Source organism: Ambystoma mexicanum, chromosome 8 (genome assembly GCF_040938575.1).
Source record: "Ambystoma mexicanum isolate Mex_15411 chromosome 8, UKY_AmexF1_1, whole genome shotgun sequence".
Classification (NCBI taxonomy): domain Eukaryota; kingdom Metazoa; phylum Chordata; class Amphibia; order Caudata; family Ambystomatidae; genus Ambystoma; species Ambystoma mexicanum.
The window spans coordinates 1,367,765,306-1,367,786,761 of record NC_090929.1 but is presented as its reverse complement, the minus strand read 5'-3'; the positions used below and the strand labels follow the sequence as shown (position 1 = coordinate 1,367,786,761).

At 43.9% G+C, this 21,456-nt stretch overlaps 1 protein-coding gene across 2 annotated transcripts in view; it reads left to right on the top strand.

Moving 5' to 3' along the window:
• DOCK1 (dedicator of cytokinesis 1) overlaps window positions 1-21,456 on the top strand; it is a 2,312,292-nt gene that overhangs the window by 680,189 nt on the left and 1,610,647 nt on the right. For both annotated transcript variants that reach the window (XM_069611483.1, XM_069611484.1), the window contains exon 24: window positions 12,110-12,180. In XM_069611483.1, coding sequence (XP_069467584.1) covers window positions 12,110-12,180 — 71 coding nt within the window. The remainder of the gene's footprint in view (window positions 1-12,109; window positions 12,181-21,456) is intronic.

The window sequence follows — 21,456 nt, the reverse complement described above, 5'->3', positions numbered from 1 at the left end:
CCAGCTACTAAAGAGGCAGTCGGTTGCGGAGGTCTGAAATTTTCTTCAAAGTATTCTCTTGTCAGTATATTGTATGGTCTGTATTAGTGGTATTCATTTTGAATGTATCAATGGGCCTTTGAACAGTATGTAATAGAGCAAAACATTCTCACTTGTTCAGGAGTTAATGGTCTAACCAGGGGAGATGAATGTAGCAATTGGTAGTTATGGAAAAACAAAGTCTAAAAACATCTTCTCACGCATTACCTGCACCGCAGCCCCTTCCCCTTAATTGTATCAGGATGGCGTCTGTATCCATGATGCTGCAGGTTCCTGATAGGGCAGTACAGAACCAGTGCAGTGCAAAGCCATAAAAACCACCCTCTTTACATAAGGTGCGTCGCACCAGTTTGAATACCTCTCATTTGACCCATTGCATATGCAGGAATGTTATGACCAATTGTACCAGTCTTAATATCAGTATTATGCCTTGTAGTAGTACTCAGAATGTGCCATTGAATGTTACTATTCCTGTGCCCTTGTAACTAAGCTCTTGTACGTAACAGCGCCTCAATGCCCTATATATATAAATAAATAAATAAACCTCTGTTCTCAGACGGAAGACAGCAACATTGACCCACTCCTCTACGGGGATCACCACCATGACACATTTACATATACCACATGTCACTTAATGTATACAGTGCCACATTGTTGTTACCTGATGTCATGGCAATGTGCCATGGCTCAATGGTTCTGATGTAACCTGCGGTATCCCATAAAAGGGAGACACTGCTTAATCATGGTACTTCTTAATGCTTCCTTAGCCTGTTGCCAGCCAGCTTTGTAGTGCATTGTTTCCCCTCTCAGCCTGTTCCACTTTTTTTCCTAATTTCTGCCTTTTGCCCCCCTCCCCTGACCCCCCTTCGTTGTTCCTTCTTTAGCCCTTTTCTTCCTGGTTCTTTGATTGTTGGTCTTCGTTCCCCATCCTGCTCAGCCTTCTTCCTTATAGCCATTATCTGGCTCCTTCCGGGTATTCTTGCAGTCTACCATCCTTACACCTCCCAGACCAGTGCCTGCACTGTCTTCACGCTGCACAAATTCTGGAAGGCTAGCATGTGTTGTGGGCAGCTGGGCCTTGACCATCCCTGAGTTCCAACGCTCCGGTGTGGGACGGGGTTGGTTCCTCCTATTGCCTTGTCTTCGGGCACAACCTGAAACTACTTTGAGGAAATGCTGGGAACAAGTCCCCAGGTAATCCGCCCCCGTGCGTTGAGGTGCGTGATACATACATACAGTATGACTATCTAAAAGTGGGTTTGTATCCAATCATGGGACAGAACCCAGATTGTTTGTTTGACTGTGATACAGAATTCATCATTTTGTTGTCATCCAAGTTCAGACAGATATAGTCTTCCAAATGATGAGCCTTTTGTTTGGAGGTTAATGTTCAGTTCTGACTATTCAGCAAGTACACAGGATTTAGGTCCTGTGGTGGTACACAAGTAGGAATAGTTAGGGAGGTTGCATGGTCTTTTCTATGGGATTTAGCACATGAATTTGCTATTGGTGAGATCAATTAGTGGGGATGGAGGAGCTATAGTTGTCAATGAACCACATTTCTCTCAGGTAAAGAATATTCACGTCGCATTCTTCCACTGATATATAGATGGTCACTGTGTGTTCGATCGCTGATCATCAATGACACCACCAGGTGAGATACTGTTGGGAAACTTTGTACTGGGGACCATGCCAGTAGTCAGGGGTGGAAGTATTAAGTTGGCTCTGAGGAGCAGTGTTGTTCCCACAAATAATCTCTCCAAGAGCATGTAGAACTTGGTTGCAATAGGAAATGCTGCATTGGCTCAATATGGGGTATGCATTAGTTGAGAAGGTATCCTGAGGACGTGTAAAGTTGTTGGAAAAACCTGGTAAAGGTGGGTATGAGCTGCAATGAAGAGGTCTTTGAGCAGTTGCCAGTGGGGTGGTCTCAAGGGGCATGATCTTATCATGTTTATGATAACTGGAAGGATGGCTTCTAACTTCTTGCATTCCAAGTTAAAAGCCGTATTCTTAGAAGTCCTTTGATGCAGATGTGAATGGAAACATACTCTGTGCAATCTACAAACCCTTACAATAAAACATTGTCTTGTCCTCTCATGGAAACCCCAGGGAATATGCTCTTTTGGTCTTTTATTGGGAATCTTCCTTACCTCTCATGCACCATGGGGCTGGTAAGTGTTAAATAGTGTGTGTTGCTCTGCACCACTTACAAGGCATCCAAGTGCCGGAATCTGTTTTGATAAAAGCCTTGTGCAGACAAGAATAGCTAAAATTTGCTGACCATGCTTTAACATTTTGTCACCTATTTACTTAAGGGATCCTGTTGTGTATAAAAAGCAGCACATTTCTTCTGTCCAGTTGTTTAAGGTTGCTGAGAGCTGAAACTGACCGGCTTTTCACCTAGGGTAGAACATAGTTGTTTTGTTTAATTTGTTCTTTATAGCACAGAATGGAAACAGTTGCAATGTGAAGCTTGACAGCAAGCCACATGGTTGCAGTGCCCCTTAGAGCAACCAGATACATGTATGCAGTTGGATTGACTAGACACCATACTCCATATGAGGTACTCCACGTGGAGCAAGGGATATAATGCTTTTCAGTCGGTATAGATGTGTGGGTAGATAGGACAACAATAAAGGCAACATTATTAGCCCTTCTTATCCAGGCATACCTGCAGTTGGGGTTGCAGTGGGATTGACCTAGGCAGGAAGATTTCTGGATAGAATAGCTTGATGGTTCAATGGTTAAGAGGGGAAATTGTCTGTAAATGAAAGCAGCATGCAGGGTCACTGGTGAGGTTGGTTGGAAGAACAGCATAAGGAGGAAGTCAAGCAATTATAACAAGAAAGGTTTAGGTCTGTACGAAATGGCGTCTCGGGAGGATAGCTTAGGGGCAACGTGCTCGCCTTGGGACGACACAGAGCAACACAGGTTCGATCCCCGGGTCCGTGATTAGAAACCTCTGGGTACTAAGCACGTTATGAATAACCAATCATATCATGTAATGTATTCATGCATATTCAGTAGGGTGGCAAAGAGTTGCAGAGGTGTGGGCCAAATGTGGATATGGAGATTGTACCGTAAGTGGCCACTGCAGACCGAGATGCTCATTCTCATAAGTCATTTGCATGTTTGCACTGCATCAAGTGCGAAGGTAGGGCTTTAACACTTTTGAAGTATTTTAATCTTTGCCTTGTCTTCGAGGACTTTTTAATTTCCTGAAGCCAAAAGTCAAATCCAGCAGAATTGTGGATCCTCTGGAGTTACTATTCCAGAAGGGAAGACCCGAATGCAGGAGATTGTGATAGCCCAAGTCATCAGTTTAACCTGGAAAAGAGATGTTTTTGTCCTCTACTGAGCTGTTCTATGTATTGAGATTCCTGCCATTCAATAAAGGTGACCATCGGACAGACCGTGCCCATTCTCATGAACATGTTTTGAGCCCATACCGAATATTTCTATTTTGGAATCCATTGATAATAGTGTCGCCAATGGAAGGATCAGCACCATTCAAACAGGTAGTGGTTGTCGAGTAATGGACAGTAGTCAGCCAGCTACCTCACATCCACTGGAGAAAATGTGGACTGGGGCCAGAAAGTACCAATCCCTGTATCCTACAGTTTCTTACAAAGCATTGACGGAGAATAGGAGGTTCGATCACACAAAAGTGCATGCCCGTATTTGGGGATTTTCAGAATGAGTGGGGCAGGAAGACTGTCAAAAAGCAAGATGGGCAAAGCACAGGACTTCAAACATGAGAAGTAGCCATTTTGAGCATACAGTTCCCAAAATGGCATTATCACAGTAAAAAGACAAGCACATGATGGCGTGCGAGGATAAAAAAATAAAACTCATCTCAGAGCCACTAGCCGGCCCTAGGTGTATCAAAAATGTAGAAGATATTTTGAGAAAAAAGGAAAGGGTCAAAAGTGACTCAAACACTCCACTGAAGGTGGCTTGTGTTACAAAGTAAAAAACACAGGGGATATGATATGATATGGCATTTGTAACACGCCTATACACAAGTGTTTCAAGGCGTATGGAGAAAGCCTTTTCCTGCACTGGCAGTATTAGAGACTGACCAGTGCTCCCAAAACAAGTAGAGAGGCTGAAAAGGCATCATACACCCCACAAGCTTCCAGGTACCAAACCATAGACTGATATGCTGTGGGGTTTATTGGAATAACTGAAGGGAAAGTTACAAAAAGGAAGACAAATCTTACTGTAAGAGTAATAATAAATGCACCCAAAATGTAATGGTGTATGTGCGCATTTGATCTTTGTATCTTCTCCCAGAGCCCAAGGCTGAGAGAGCTCCTCACCAGTGAATTCCTTGTGGTCAAAAGAAATAGTTGTTGTAACTATTTCTTCCAGTGTGACTTGGATCCTTGTCCACTCCTCCCTGCCTGAGCGCACTGTCTCCACAGTCATTAAGCAATGTCTACTGTGGACTTCTGTTCAGTGACGTCATATGAGCTCAAGCAAATGTTGGGAGCAATTCAGTGACCCAATGAAGATCTTAATATTTATCCATCTGGGTTGCATTTATTTAGCTTGATCAATGGATCAGCTCTACCCTGAAATATTTCCTCGGTTCTGCAAAGAACCCATTTGTGACCACTGCCTAAAAAAGCCAGAATTTTAGGTTGACACTTTTCCCTTTTCAGTTTAGTATCATAAGATGCAGATAATGTGATTTGTCAACACTTGTATAGATGGATTTTGAAACATTGTCTACGTTGAGCTAAAATCACAAATCAATTTGAATTTTCCTGGTTGCCGCATCTGGTCTCCATCCTCAACCTGGCAAAGAACCACCGCTCTAGTAATGGTGAACAGTTATTGATGCCTGGGCCTTCGTGCCAGCTGCCATCAGTCCATTTCACTTGACGTGATAATGCCATCTGATACAATTGGCCCTGTGTTAGTCCTAAATCAGTTGCTAACCTCATGGGTCAGACCCTGGGGCTGCCTTCTCTAACCCCTCAGAGTGACTAACATTTGTAGTCACATCGAATGATAGTGATTCTTTTGTTTCAAACATACTGTGCTATGCACCACATTTAGAGGTGGTAGGGCAGAGAAACAAGTTACACATTTGAAGAACAATGCATGCACCAAGAGACGATTAATGGAAGAAGGTGTGAATAACTGCTGATCTGAGCCTGTGAGTCGGGTAAATGGAGCAGGCATACATTTTGTAGTCAAAAACTTCCAAACCTCATTCTTTGGGCATTTTAATGGAAACTGGAGAAACTATCATTTCAAATAAGAAACAGCAGAAAACAAGATAGGGGTCAGGCCAGTGAGAGGGAGGTGGGGGAATGTGGATTCAGGAGACAACAGAAGGTAGATTGATATATTGGAGTGTGAAGAGTTGAATAGGATCTCGAAGGAAAGAGGAGAGATGAACAAAGTGATGAAATTAACAGGGCAAAAGGAGACTGGAAAACTGAGAGACTGTGATAGTAGGAAATGGGAATGTGTGGACATGTGTTGAATGTGAGAGGATGCATGGGTAAAGTAAAAGAGGAGGGTATGATGAGATCGTGGAGAACATAGATTAACAAGAGAGAGATATGCCAAGGGACAGTGAAAGCAAAGCAATTAGATTGTAAAAGGGCGTCAAAATAAGATGAGACGGGTAGAATGAGGACCAATCATTTGTAAGTGGTAAATTGGAAAGGAAGGAGTGGAAACAGCTAGAAGCAGAGGGGAATGGGAAAGGTAAGGTTCGAGAATTAAAGCACGGGAAGGGTAAGGCAGAATATGCTGCAGGGAGGATTGAGAGACCTATTCAAAATGTTTGAAACACAACAAAAGTATTTGATTTGAAGATTGAAGAAAGGGGAGAGGTGAGACTGGGAAAGAAGGGATGACAAAAAGCAGGAAAGGCATGTGAGAAAGAAAGAAGGCAAGAGCCAGTTTGTATGAGACATGGAAAAGGGAAAGGGCAAGTGGATTGAGAGAGGCATTGAATGAGACCCCCATTGAGGGTCTGCAGACATACAGAGAAGAAGTAGAGTCATTCTGAGAGTGGGGGAAAATATATCACCTAGGGAAAGTGAATCCCTGTTGGACAGGGTAGCAATCGGGAAGACGATAGGGGAGAGAAAAAACCTTTTACATTAATAAGCAGAGAAAATTAGATTATAGATGGGGTGAAGGTTAGACCAATGAGAAGAGCAGGTTTAAGTAATGGTGAAGGGTGGTCAAGTCAGAGTTGCCCTTGGGAAAACAGACACAGAGGTATTTCCCTTACCATTGGCAGGGGCTGGGAAGCTCCTAGGAGCAATGTCTTCATCTCCACTGTTCCTTCTTTCAACCCTTGTCCAAAGAACCCTAAAGTGGGACTTTGGGCATTCTTTTGTGGCAGGGGATTAACCCTGTACATCAAGAAGTGGCGTCTCGTGTCTCCGATACTAGGCCTTACAGGTTTTGCTATGTGGTAACTGCCCCCCTTTACTCTGCTGCCTCCCACACCACCACCCCTTCCCTGGAGGCATTCCATCTGGAGAGAAGAAGTTGGCTCCCAATGCAAACCTCAATAAAGTTTGATCCTGCCTCAGTGAGGGGAGATGGATGCTACTCCTTTTTTTTAAAATTCAAAATAACTGCAGAGACCTGAGTCCCATCATGGATCGGCAGTATTTCATTTTGTAGCTGTTTAAGGACGCATTCAAGATAATCTCCCTCGACTTCAAACTTTGGGACTGGTGAGTTTCACTCCACCCTCTGGATGCTGACTACTATTTACCTTTCAATTCAAGACACAGAAGGGGCACCGCTACCAGTTTGCATTCCTGACCTTCAGCCTTTCATCAGCCCAAAGGGTTTTCATGAAGCAGTGAGCTGTAGTGGTTGCACGTTCCAGAAGGCACCCGATTAAAGTGCTTCCCCTCCTGGGTGACTTCCTCTGTCTCAATCGCTGTTGAGACCTCATGTCTGCCCCTTGCCATCTGCTACACGACTTGGACATCTCCCTCAACCTTAAGAACCCCAGATTCTGCACTTTCAGTCACTCCACTTCATCAGCGAAGTTGTTGGATACATGCTCGAGAAAAGAACATGTGGTGACATCCTAGAGACGGTGCAAGTCGTCCAATCCCAGACATGGGTCCATATTCTTTTGTCGGCTCCTGCATGTTTGCCGGGCCAGGGACTCAGTTATGCTCAAGGTCGCTCCAATGGCGTCTTTGCTGCCAATAGTCTCAGTTTCAGGGTGACCTGACAGACCTTTTGAAAGCCTCCAAAAAAGTGTCACAAACGTTCCCTTGGTGGGCCTGCAGAGACAACATGCTAAGCAGAGAGCTTTTTTGGCAACTGTGGCCACCACTGACAGTAATCAGGGATACCTCCGTGAAGATCTGAGATGCTCACCTGGGCAATCTGCCGAAGATTGAACTTCCCTGCTGAGATGAGGGTGCACATCAACCCGGAACTGTGTGCCATCAGACTGTTGCCATCAGTTGCTTTCATGCCATCTTCATGCGGCAAGTGTGTCCAGATTCTGATGGACAACTCAACAAAAGAAATGTTGTGTGATGACTGCCTCTTTGCAAGGAAGTGATGTGGCTGCCGGTGGCCAGTCTAGACCGGATTGAGAGCTGAGCCTTGAAAGGACCAAAACACGCTTGAGGAACAATTCTCGTCAGAGATCTAAGACTTGTCTTTTTAGAGACACTGGGGGAGACTCGCATCCCCAAAATGGAGAGGGTGCCCTAACACCCCATTGTTTATGCCATCCTGGTACTAACAAGACCAGCAAGGGTGCATGTTCTTACTAACCTGTAGGTAAACCCCTTCCTACTACTGGTGTTTATCCCTACATTATACTGTGTGAGAAACTACTAGTAAGGTTGACTCTTCTCCAGTCACGTGGTGCTTGTTGATCTGCCGCACTATGATGGTCCTTTTCTGTACATGAGGATCATTTGAGCTATTGCTGTCTGTTCTGTAGTTCTGAGTGTCTGCAGGCCACCCGTTCTGTTTGTGAAGGGAACATGAACTGCTGCCCGTTCTGTAGTGACTGTGTGCGAGTAAATGTTGCTTTGTTCTGTACGAAGGGGAAAGCTTTCCCTGCTGTTGTCAACGCTTCACTGAATATCATGGTAAACTGCCTCGGAGAAGTGACGCCTTCATGTGTGCCTGTGACGCTTTAAACAGTGATTTGCTTTTAAACCGCTCGCTATGCTGACTGCATCATTTTATATTTGAGAAATGGAAAATACACAAATGTTAACACCACTACTGTGCCCTGGAGAGAAAATGCACACGAGGGCTAGTAAATGCATGTTTACCTCCCCACTACATCTACTTGCACAAAAGAGGCGATAATGCCAGCATCACAGAAAATTAAATCAAAATCTATTAGCTCTTAACGCCTAGAAACACTTGTGTACAGGCGCGTTGTTTGTTTGTTTTATTTATTTATATAGCGCTCCATACCCTGAGGTATAAGGGCGCTTAAGGAAGCAGTTACATAGTGTGATATATACAATTATGTGTTATAAATACAATATCATATAATTTCTACTCATGATTGTGCAGGTCTAGCAATAATCCAAACAAATGTATAAGGCCATGCATTGCAAGATTATGTGCTTAAAATGGTAATATAAGAAGTTAACATGATGCATGCATACTACAAACTGCGATTTTTGTTACCGATATTTACGCACTAATTTGAAGCATTTGTAAAGATGAAAGGCTGAGTAAGCCCTCCTTGCATTTGGGACTTTGGCCTCTTTCACACAGATCTTTTCAGCAGGCACTGAACCCACTGAGTTATCTTACCATCTCATGGGCTTGAGTTCTGATAAACAAGTGTGCAAATAGTGCTACAGCACAAACTGCAAACATTTAATATCTGATCACTATGCCACATTGTGGAATTAAACGACACAACAATTTTAAATGATTGACCATGTCTCTATTTTAAGACCGCTTCTCCAGGATGCCAAGAACACTGCCATGGGTGAGCAATACCCTGGTGTTTTAGTAATTCTGATAACGTGATCCTTTTTTTTAGGACCATCGGAATGGCCAACTCCCTGTCTAGCTTGTGTCAATGTTTGCTTTGCATGGGGTGCTCCCCTCTCATGACTTGTGCTTTTGAAGAGAGGGAGCTCCCTTTCACCACGCTTTTCTGGGTTCTAGCTCACCCTCACACCCTACTTACTGTATGAACGTGCAAACCCTCTACGGAATAGCGTTCCCCACCGAGTGAATGGCGATGGTGCAAGCTCACACTCGGGTAGGCGTATTAGAAATTTGGCAACCTTATGTCTTCAGGTCAGGAATATATAGTGGTGAATTTGCAAATCTGTGTCTGGATCCCAGTAAGACTATTTGCGGGCAAAGCTTTGTCGGGACCCAGTCCTGGATTATCAGGGGTACAATCAGATCATAACTGAGATAAATTGGCAAAACTATTTAGTCGTTCCAGTGCTCGAAGGTTGTGTGGTGGGGGAGGCAAGGTTGCTACAGGATTGATGTATATTGTGTCAGCTGTTTCTTAGTCATGGCACGGAAATAGTAGAGACTGTTGGTGGCTATCATTAATGGGCGGACATCTTTTGACATACTTCTATGTGAGTCCCAGTATTAAAAGATCCAGTGCTGCTGCTCATAAGAATTACATGCATTGACAGAGTTGTATTTACATTTCCTATTGGAATTTGCCTCGACTGAGGCACACTGGAATAACTACGTAGGCATCAACTCTCGCTATTGGTGTAACAGTGAGAGGGAGGAAGACTGCTGTGCGTTGCTAGAATTGTGCATGGCTTTCAGTTTTGGAATATGCAATGCTGCGTGTCAGGATTGTGTGTGGCACTCAGACTAGATCTACCAAGATTCAAACAGTATTCAATGTGGACCGGCCCTGGCAGAGCTTTCTATAGGACCAGCACCTTGTTTTGGAATACTAAGGGATACTCTATATCCAGATGGTTGCCTTGGCAGAGTTGTCTGGTATGCACTTCAATAGTATGGACCCCTTGACATTAAATTGCAAAGGCAGAAGCAGATATGTCTCACAGTACTGCAATTGCAGAACCTGTTGTTACTCTGGGATATGCATTGGCAGAGCAGTGTATGAGCTAGACAAATATGGAGGATGGGGCACAGGATTTAAGAATTTAAAGAAATTTAGACCCCTCCCTGTACTGGAATAGTGTGGGATTTTACAATTCACTCTTGATTAGAATTGGCAAAGCATTGTTTGTGCTTAGAACAGGGAATATTGGAATGTGAGAAGGACCAGGTTTGAATTACTTATTTGGAACCATAAATGAAATATCAAGGTAGATGTGGTTTATGACTGCAGTGCATTAATTGGAATAGCTAATGTTTGTCCAGCATGCTGGGACAATACGGGGTGCTGCTGATTAGGAGTTGGGGAGTAATAACAGAGGTGTGCGTAATACCAGAGGTGGGTATAGGACCAGGTCTGAAGCAGACGGACTTAAGCCACATGTACTGATCTGCCATTGCACCCCAAGCATCCATCAGTACAACTCAGTCATTAGCCAGATGTATACTAACAAAGTGAGAAATCAGCAAACAATTTAGTACACTGCTAGTCTTACACAGGACAAAGAAATATCATTTGGTGCTTTACATGTACAGAACAATGACAGTAATAAAAAAAACACAAGTATGCCTCATATAAATGTGAAACAAACCATCTCAATGTCTTGGGGTCATGTGAAACTATAGCTGCTACATAGGTTGGTCAATTGTACGGAGTAATCATTGGACCCTCCGATTTCGTAAAGTTGTCAACACAACTGTGTTTTGGCTTGTGGAGCGATTAAGGGGCGCTCTTATTTCAATGGCCTTCCTCAGGACAAAAAGGATTTCGGTACCCCGTTCAAAGAGGAATTCCATGTTCAGGAATCATGCACAGAGGTATCATGCATGCCAGGGGAGAACATTAGACTCATTCTCAGAGGTGCTGTGTGGTAGCTTGTCACTGCCGGTGGAAGAATCCACTCATTTGGAAGTGTGGGGTCCGGGGAATCTCTCACGTGTTAGCCAGACGTCGATATACTCTGAAAAATGGTGCTTCATTTTAGAATAGGCTAGAGTGCCCAGGCTTGGTCAGCTTGGTGACAGTTTTGGCTGCCTGTAAAAGTGAACATTGGATGACATTCACTAGGTCGGGGCATAAAGACAGAATGTGTGGTACTTGAGCACAGGGAAGGTTTAGCGCAAGGAGCCTAGGACGCATCAGCATGAAGAGTGAGGAGCTTGCAAGGGGCAGATAGAAACTTCAAAGGCTTTGGGGTTCTTGGACAGACACGTAAAGCAGTAACAACATTGACAGACAGGAGCTGGGCATATTCTGCAAGGAGAAGCTTTTAAAACATATTGCCTACAGCAGATATGCTTGGAATTTGGAAAATGGTATGGTAAACTGTACCACTTGGCTCCATTTCCTTTTGAAACGTTCTTCCAATGAGCTCCCTCACCCCCAATCCCTTGAAACAGATTCTCAGCGATAGAATATACTGGTAGTTATGCCCCACCTGTTTTAAACTCTACCTTTTGGATGGAGATCATATTATGAGGAAATAACTGATTTTCAGAACTTATTTCAACATTCCTACTGTATTTCCTACATGCTCTGTGTACCAAATAGTGTACGTTGTAAATGCATCACTACTCATAACTGGGCGTGGTCTGTAAATGTAGGTGGTATTTACAACATTGCTTGCTTTGAAATATAACACGGCACTCAAGAGCCCTTTGGAGTGTCTTTTTGTTCGAGTCTGCTGCTGCCAGATTTGCATTAGGGTGGCTATGCTCCTGCATTAATTAATCTAGGAATCCTAACACAACAATGTCAAAACCTCTCCTTTTTTGGACTGCCAATATATCTTCCCCTGTGTGCTACCTCTGTGTGCTGTCCTGATTTTCTGATGTTCTAAGTGGCTTCTAGATTGTTGGTCCTCGTTGAGGAGCCGTGCTCTGCATTTTGCAGCCTGTTGTCATCTGTACTGCGCGCATTCTGTACACCTTCAATATTTTAAATGTATTGTGCTTTTACTTTTCATTTTAGGGTGCAGCCCTCAAATATTTACCAACGATTGTCAATGATGTGAAACTGGTATTTGATCCAAAGGAACTTAGGTAAGCTCGAAAACAATTCTTTAGAATGTGTTACTAACGCACCTTTCTAGTCGTACTGCTTGTTTAGAACCTGCTAGTGCCATGCCTTCGATAATGGTACACGCTGTTTGCATTGCTATCAGGGGTAGTGTCGTAACATACACTTCTATTAATCCTACTCTTGCAACGTGTTTGCGCTCAGTTGAACATGGCCACTCAGATTAGTGAATATAGGAACATTTCTACCTACATGACCGCAGTTACACTAAAACAAGGACTTGTGTTTCAAATTCAATCAGTATTGTTTATAAGGGAATAAAACCAAGACCGAGTAATGTTAATTAAGGTCGATATGAAATAATAAAAGGGCTTGTTCTTTAGTTAGCGACATCAACTGGTTTGCCAAGTGTGTATTCTCGAGGGTAGTGCAGGAAAGTTTACCGCCTCAGGCTCAGTGGCATTTTGGTGTCCCCCCACCCAGCGACCTACCTACTGCTTGCAGTGCAATTTGGCATCCCTGTTGCTCTCCTCTGTCTGTGATGCCCCAGGCGGCAACCTAATATAGCAGCAACTAGCCCTGTTTATTCAGACTCCATCCTGAGGACCTGGCTCTCTGACGCTGACACATGACCCTGATAATGGGCTACTGCTAAAATGGAGAACTTCCTCGGACTGTTGGGTAAAAGCAGGGAGCCCCTTATATGTTGCGTTTGGAATGGTTGGTTTGGAGAGACTTGCATTTACTTTTGGATGCAATCAGCCTGTCTGTTGATAGTCTTCGGTTTCTGTGCTAGAAACTGGACTGGTTTAAGTAAAGAGGCCAATTCATTTGGCAGAGCCCTTGTGTTTTTTCTGCGACAGCCTTGCTTCTGCCGTGGTTTTTCACTGTTTCATAATCCTAACAATAATACATTTTGAGTTTTGATAACAGATATGTAAACATGTGTGTGTTAGTGTATTTTGCAACATCATACACTCAAATGTGTGTGTATGACATGTTGACAGGGCCTCTTACATCATCCAGTTTATAGTAATTTTAGACATGGCAATTTTGTTATACTTTGTCTTGCATACGTGTTGCACACAAGTTGCATTTTTTACACGCTTAATTGTCACTCTGATTAATCAGCTGGCAAAACCTATGCAATGTTGGATATCCATGTTTTATCTTTTTTTATTTTTTTTTAACTTTTTTGAGCTTCACTGGGATTTGGTTGGGGCATTTGCTTGCATTTGTATTCAGATGGCACACACAGGTTCTTCCACAAGAGGACACCCGGATGACCCGTGGTATATGTGATAAACAAGAGTGGTTCACTCTCTGTCCAGAAATACATGACCACCTGGGCAGATCAGGGAGGTGCCTTGCGCCCCTTCATATATCTGCAACTACATCCGGCAGCTCAAGGAGTAGAGGGCTAGGTGTTGCTTGAAACTTGATTCAAAGACAAAATGCCTTTTCATACATGGGTTCATCCACAATTTGCCCATTCAGACAAAGATTCAGGAGGTTGCCAACAGCAACGTGAGGCCCACCGTGTCCCTCTGTCTGATCCCAATTTATTTTGTACTGAATATTGATGTTTCAATAAAGCTTCATGACTGGCGGATTGTTACATCCTGCAATTTCCAGTACACTGCTCCAGGTTCTGTGAAGCCCGACAGTGCACTGGCTGCTTTCTACACCTTTTTTCAGGCACTTGTTAAAAGCCGCGTAGGCCCTGGTAATTTGGTTTTGACTCGGTTGTTTACCTCTACTCTTCCTCCAGGCCTGTAGGACAGTCCTGTTCTTGCGACTCCTCGGTTGCAGCATCTCCATTGGTTGTGCCTGGCTCCTCGAATCAGGTTCAGGATAGCTTATCTGATGGCATATTTTCCCTCATAATCCCCAGTTCATTGTGTTTGTTAAGAAATAGATTTCAGTTTTCTTTATGGACTATGGCGGGCACTAATCATAGGAAAGCAGAAAGGTGATGGCTGGAAGGTTTTGAATTAATCATAACCACGGGCAAAGCTCTGGGCAACCCTCCAGACCATCGTTTTTCAGCCTGCCAAGCCATTACAGAAGGGGAAAAACCATATGCAAATCAGGCTTGGTCCTACCACAAAAGGGGCAGTCCAGCCCGAACTGCTAGGTCACATCCCTTCTGCACTAGACCACAAGCATCCCCAGACATGTTTCAGCCTTTTTGGGCGTCATCAGTGAGGAGTAGCTTGGGTCTCTATGCCCGGCAGACTCGGGACCCAAGTCTGGGCATACCCGTCCCACGTGGGATGACTTTAGCAAAGCAGAAAGGTGATGGCTGGAAGGTTTTGAATTAATCATAACCACGGGCAAAGCTCTGGGCAACCCTCCAGACCATCGTTTTTGGGCACTAATCACAGGACTTTTAATGGCAGATTTAATTGTAGATGTCTAATGTATTTCCACTGATTCTAGTCATCCCGCTGAACCTTCTTCTTACAGTCCATATTGTGGACGATTTGAGCCTTTACATTCAGATTCCTTGGGATTAAAAAAAGGTAACATTCCTGCTTGCCATCACCTCGGTTAGGTGGGGGAGTGAGCTCTAGCGCTTATCTGTTAAACTTTCCTCTTGTTTTTTCAAAGCAGAGGGTAACTCTGAGTGTTCATCTGTCTTTCCTTTGTGAGGACATGTGGTATTTCCATCTTTTTATTTTTATTAAGGTATTTATTGAGCACAGGCCTAGCTTCGGGAAGCAACAGAGCACTTTACCTTCATAGGGGGAAGGACACAGTGAGGGAAGCAGTGAAAAAAGGAGCGGGGAGCTAACGGGGGAGAGTGGGCAATTGGCAGCATGAGGGGAAGAGAGTGGGGAGCAGATGTTAGGCGGAATTGCATGCAGTACCCTCTGGGACCACCACATACAATTAGGACTACAGGTGTAAGCAAAACCAACCTTTGGTATAAGTCTCTACTACACAGTTTGTGGTAGCAAGCTGAGCAGCCAGGCTTATCTCAAGAGGGAACGTGAGCAGTGAAAGAGGTTAAACAGAGGTCTTACAATTTCAGTGGTTCAAGTAGAGACTTATACTCAAGGTTTCTTGGTAAAACACGTATTAATTTATTGCACAGTCATTTAGAAAACATTCACTAGAAGGTGGCAACTTAATATTATACATAAATACACTTCAATAGCAAACCAATACGTTTCTGAGTTAATTAGGCTCCCCTGAAATAGGAGCAAAATAGTATTTCAGTTACTTTCAATGGAAGTAAAAAGGCACAAGTTAATAAAATAAAACAACAATACTTTCTTAGGCAGTGCAAATAGTTTCCGTTCACTAGAGGACTCGATTCAGTTCAATAGGCCTAGACCAAAGACAACAGGCTAGTGTCTTGGATAGGAAAGAGCAGTTCTTGTAGTAAACGGTAAAGTCTTTGCCAAAGTTCTCAGAAGTAGTTTGTACGAAAAATAATCATATGTTGGGTCACAAGCTGATTAGGCCTGCAAGTTGGGAAAGTTTCATGAACTTTCACCGTGAGAGGTAAGTTCTCTCAATCGGGTTGGCACAGTACCTTAATAAGAAGAAAAGATGCAGCTGAAGACGTTGGTTCCTGGCAGTTCCTGCAGATCTCGCTGTTCCTGAGCTTCAGTCGTGGGGACAAGAGGGAGGACGTCAGGGCCTCCTGCATTGCACAGGGACGGGTCAAACAAGCTGGCAAAATGGAAGATCTTCAGTTCGAGTAGCTGTCATCAAGCACACAAGTTGGTGTCCTTCCCCCTGGTTAATCCTAACCAGGTCTGAGAATGGTATCAAGTTGGCTTATGAGTTGATTGGTCACACCAACTAAAAGGAAGAAGTCGTCCTTGAAGGGGCTTCTCTGTCGAGATTAACTTGGCAATTTGGACCTGCAGCATGGCTTCAGCGAGCAAACTAACGGTCCAGGAGTTGCAGCAGCCGTTCTCTTCCAGCTCGTCTTTGGTTCTTTCATTCCAGTGGTCGACTCTGCTTTCCAGTCCAAGAGACTGGCCTTTTAAACAGGTTTCTCTGTTTCATTCCAGCCTAGCTGCCACTCAACCGGCAGGGTGGCTGTCCTTGCCGGACAGTCAGCCAGCCAATCGCGCCACAGTGCATTTTGGTCTCCTAGGAGACTAAGCACAGTGAGTTTCAGCACCTCCCTCATTTCCTACCCGCTCCAGACACTCCGATGCCAGAGGCGGTCTTCTATCCTGAAGCCCGCAAAAAGTCATAGAAACAAAGGGACCAAACCTGGTTTGGTGTGCAGAAACTAACACTAGAAGGACTTTTCCAAAAAGAAATGGCAAAAAAAGAAGACCGGGACCTGTTAAAACAAAGGGGCTTAAGGCGCCATCTTGAAAAACATGGCTCCCTCAATTTTTAGCTACCGGTGTTTGCGGTCGGGAAAAATCAAGGTAGTTTGTTGTAAAACCACTGCCACCAGCCGTTTTGATAGGAAAGGGTAGCATCTGACTGCTACATGAGTTTCTAGACACAGGGGATACTAGGTAACACCTCCAGCACTCTGTAGGAAGATAGTGTGTTCTGGGTCTAGGAATTTAAAAAGACTAGTAAAGTCAATTTAACTTTACATTCTCTGGGAAACAGTAGTTTATCCCAGAGAAGGTATTTAAACCTTTGGGAAGTCTAAAAGACTGAGGGTGCTGTGTAACTCGCATGAAAAGATGATGCTTATGGAGTTATATAAAACTCCATAATCAAAGAACACAAGAGTAAAACACACATCAAAATACATTGTTAATGACTCCAATCAAGCAGTCCCACTAAGTCAGTGCCTTGTCTGGGATTGCTCAAGGGGAAGCCCTTGTTTATATATTTTTATGTCCAGTTAGTGTACTCTGGATGACAACCCTTATATAACACCCCTCTCTTAGAATCCCCCTGACCCCACTGAGCCAAGAAGTAAGTTTGTTTTGCAAATTTAAAATGTTTATTTGAGAATTAAACAATATATATCTATATCGCACTTTTATAATAATTTAATAATTGATATCACACTTAGACATATGACAGTGAGTGATCAACAATGGATGATGTGATACTAGCACACTGGGTAATTACTTAGGAGTAGTATAGAGGTTAAGGTAGCTGAGAATGCTTTATATGGTACAAGGAAATGCAAGGTGAATAAAAGCAACACAGGAATAAACTTGATATGATTTCAGCAACACATAATATAATCACTTTTCCCCTTTTGGCAATTCACCCCCCACCCCCTCTATGCAATGTAAGGAGGTGGAAGTGACACACACAGTCTTCAGGAATACAATCACAGTACAATCCCAATTCAGTTCCCCCCTAGCAAGCTTAGATCAACAGGGATGATTTTAAACATAGGCAAAGTACTTTAAAGGTGGTATGCAAAGAAGTGAAAAATATGCTAAAATGATTTTAATTCCCTCTAGAGGTTCAGGGTGGGTGACAGCTACTTTCTATTAGTTCAGGATCACTTTAGCAATGCTCTATGAATGATTGTCAGGTGGCAAACGAATTTCAGCAAAGGAAAGCAAGGAGCTGCTATTTTGCCAAGTGAAGAAATTGAGCCAAATCGCTATTCGTGGCAATTTTTCCGAGTGCGTCGAGCGCGATTACGGAAAAAAGTATAATGAATAGAAAGTCGGTTCTGGGTTCGTTGGAAAGCACAGTATCTTAGCTTTCTAGGACAAACGGTTCCAGAGATACGGACGATTTCGTGAAGGTAGATTCTCAAAAGAAAAGTCAAGCTCAGAATGACAGATGACCGTTTTCAGGTTTGAGATCACAGAAGGAACACAAGATTTCTAGGATGCAGTTCTCAATAGGTTAAAATAGTTTGAATTAGATTATTTTAAACTAAGAGATTGGGTTTTGCACAGTTCTGGCAGTACTCACACTATATTTTGGACAGGAATGCGACTTTGCCACGGATCGGGTCAGGATTGGACTGCGGGGTCCCTCGCCACGGATGGTCTCTGCCTGGTTCTGCTCACAGCGATCTGGGTCCTCACTGCTAGCGGCACTGCACAGCGATCTGGATCTCTGGTTCTGGCAAAAGTTCTTGGCACTGCACGGCGGATTGGTCTCTGGTTCCGGGTACAGCTCTGCTTTCTGGGTGTTTCTGGCACAGGGTTTTAGGCCAGAATCAAACAGCTCAGCCAGGCTGTTTTACTCTGATGTGCCCCTTGGAAGTCTGGGGTGAATCAGTTTTCATAAGATTTTGAGGCCTGCTGACAAATTCTGAAGTCTGAATTCAAAGTTCTGGTATCTGTCTGGATTTGAAGTCTAAGTGCTGGATTTGGTGTCTTCTGGCAAACCGCTCCGCAAGAAATCAGCTTGAAGTGGGAAGTGAATGTGCCTACCTGTCCTGCAGTCTCCTTTTATGTGTTTAGAAAGTGGGAGGGTCGGCTCATCTTCTATGCCCAACCCTCTCAACTTATCGTTGGCCAGTTCCTCCTCTCTCCCTTGATTGGGGGAACTGGGTTGTGAGTCAGAGTGATGAGGTAGGTTTATGGTCAGAGGATCCTCCCCTTGTCAAATTGCACACATCTATTTCTGTTCCAAATACATATTTATCTATGTACCATTTTTTTAATATTATAAGTCCAGTTAACATATTTTCTGTAGCACCAAACCATCCGATCCCTGTCTTTGTAAGATGTTGTGTCCACTCATGACAGAATTCTGTCCTTTTCATCCAGATAACGACCTCTAAACCTTTCCAGATTTTACACAAATGTGCACCAGGGATATGGGTTCTAGATGATAGTGTCAGATTTTTAACATGCATACATTTGGAGTAACAACCTTTTTTCCGCTACTATCCCCAAGAACGTACCACAGGGTCCTAACACCTCTTAAAATGTGCACAGAAAAATCACAAGAATGATGATGTTATTTATATCATTTTTACAAGTCCGCACTATGAATTATCCATCTTTTTACAATTATGCTCTGGCCCCAAAGGGGTGTGGTTTTCCCAAAGCACATGGTGGAATTTCTGGTTTATCCACTTCCCCCAAGCTCAGCTGGCTCACAGATGCAGTGCCCCTCCCCGATTCCTTCCAAGAGGAAGCCATTTACAACCCCCCTAATTTAACATTTACCTGGGCCAAGGACAGTGCTTTGTTTAGTTTCCTGTAGTCCCCAGGTGCTCCTCCCCTAATTCAATCAGAGAGGTGTCATCTCCTTTTGGTGGGGACAGCAGAATGCAGTCAGGCCTGGGAAGAGTGGCTGAGCAAGTTTCACTCCTGTCGGGGTTAGTTGCCGGGCAGAATTCACTCTCTTCAAGCCAGGCTTCAGCTAAATGTCACTTTAGTTCCCAGTTTTCTACATTCAAACCAAACTTGCAATTTTTACACATGCAGCTAGAACGCTGATTCTAAGTTCAAAACTATGGCATTTAACAGTTGCAAACTATGTGCCACTCAACAGTAGGTCACTCATTTATTTTAAACATTTAGATATTAGTGTCTTTCAGTCCAATTTCACTTCAGCTGCTGACATCCACAGCTCAGCCAGTTTTGTTATAAACATTGTTTTGGGCTCTTTCTCTTTCCAGATTTTGTATGCACACAAGACTACATTCTGCCAAATGTCTGCTGGTGTTCATTGAGATTTTTGAATATCTTGCAATGTTTAAAATAGGCATTTTTAGCTTGCATTTCAGAGAAACAAAGGTGATTTCAACGCGCTTTTTTATTTTAGCCACCGGCACTGCTGTTTTTCCTTTGGCACACATTTCACTCATGGCACTCCTGTCCCCTCACGCTCGCACTGGTGGGTGGCAGGTCAGGGGACCATTTTGCTGTGCGCAAAACTGCACGGTTCTCCAGGATTCTGGCGCAAATGTGGGCTTTTCCGCCCTCTTGGATTTCCTAAGCCCACAGCACCAAGTGTTGCAGCATAATAACTTGAACGTGGGCCAAGACACCCAACAACATGAGTGGGGAAAAAAGGCTCACACTCTTCCCAGGTAAAAAAAATCAAGTCCTCAAAATCCAGCAAAGTTGCTGGGGGTCTCTAAGTTGAAGGGAATTAGCACATTTATGAGAATTCTCCCTAACGGCAGATCAGAGTCTCAGGTAGGGTGGGGAGTGCACGGTGTGTACACATAGGTGGGAAGGAGGAGCCATTCCTTGAAGAGGAAGGTCTTGAGCTCTTTCCTGAATTGTAGAACTGATGGGTCAAGTCTGATGTTGACAGGGAGCAGGTGTCAGAGTCTTGGAGCATAGACAGAGAAGGTCCGTCTTCTGTTTTTTTCCTTCCTGCACTGTCATAATTCAAGTCTGCACATTTACTACTTCTGGTGGATCGCAGGCCTCCGGAGATGCAGAGTTTTTCAGCGAGGTAGCTTGGGGACTTCAGGATGACAGCATTGTAAATTATGCAACAGGATTTGAAGGTGATACAAGCTTCCATTGGGAGCCAGTGCATTTCGATCAGGGTCAGGGTGATGTGGTTGAATTTGCAGAGTTCATTACTGAGCCTTGCTGCAGCATGCAGGAAACATTTCAGATGGGGCATGGTAGTCGTGGAAAAGGCCTTCCAAAAGGGCATTGTCACCATCGAGGTGGGGGCGGGGACCAAGGTCTGGACAAAAGGTCTGAATTTGTTGTTTGAGTGAAGGGCTTGATTTTCTACAGGAGAGAATGTTGGTACCAGGCCATTGGTGTCTTCCTTCCTATGTGATGTTTGAACGCAAGGTGTCAGTCGATTTTGAAACCAAGGGACTTGGCACAGGGGGCCAGCTGGTGTGTGAATCCCTTGAGGTTCATAGCACAGAGCCAGATATGGATGTCGGGGTGTGTGGTATTTTTGGTCAGCAGTAGGAATTCAATCTTGGAGGGGTTGAGCTTCGGGTAAGCACTGGCCATTTTGACGAATCTAGCGAGGTCTTTGCTACTTCATCAGGAGAAATCATCCTCCCTTTCCTTCTCCCACCATATTTCCCTTACCTCCCATGCCTGTCGCTACCACTGCTTCAATTTTGGTAAAATCCGTTCCTCCCTCACCTTCCATGCCACTAAACTCTTAATCTCTTCCCACATCTTCTTTCGTCTTTTCTACTGCTGTACTCTCCTCTTTGGCCTCCCTGCCTCTCATCTTTCTCCCCTCAAATCCCTCTATCACTCAGCTATCCGTACCCCCTGTCTTCTCTATACTCACGATTCCATTTCTTCCTCACTCTCTGATCTTGGCTGCTTCCCTTCCACTCTCAACTTAAATTTAACTTCCTTTGTCTCGTCTTTAAATCTCTTCATGATCTTGCCCCCTTTCCTTTCCTCTCTCCTCTCATTCTACGCTCCCTCTCG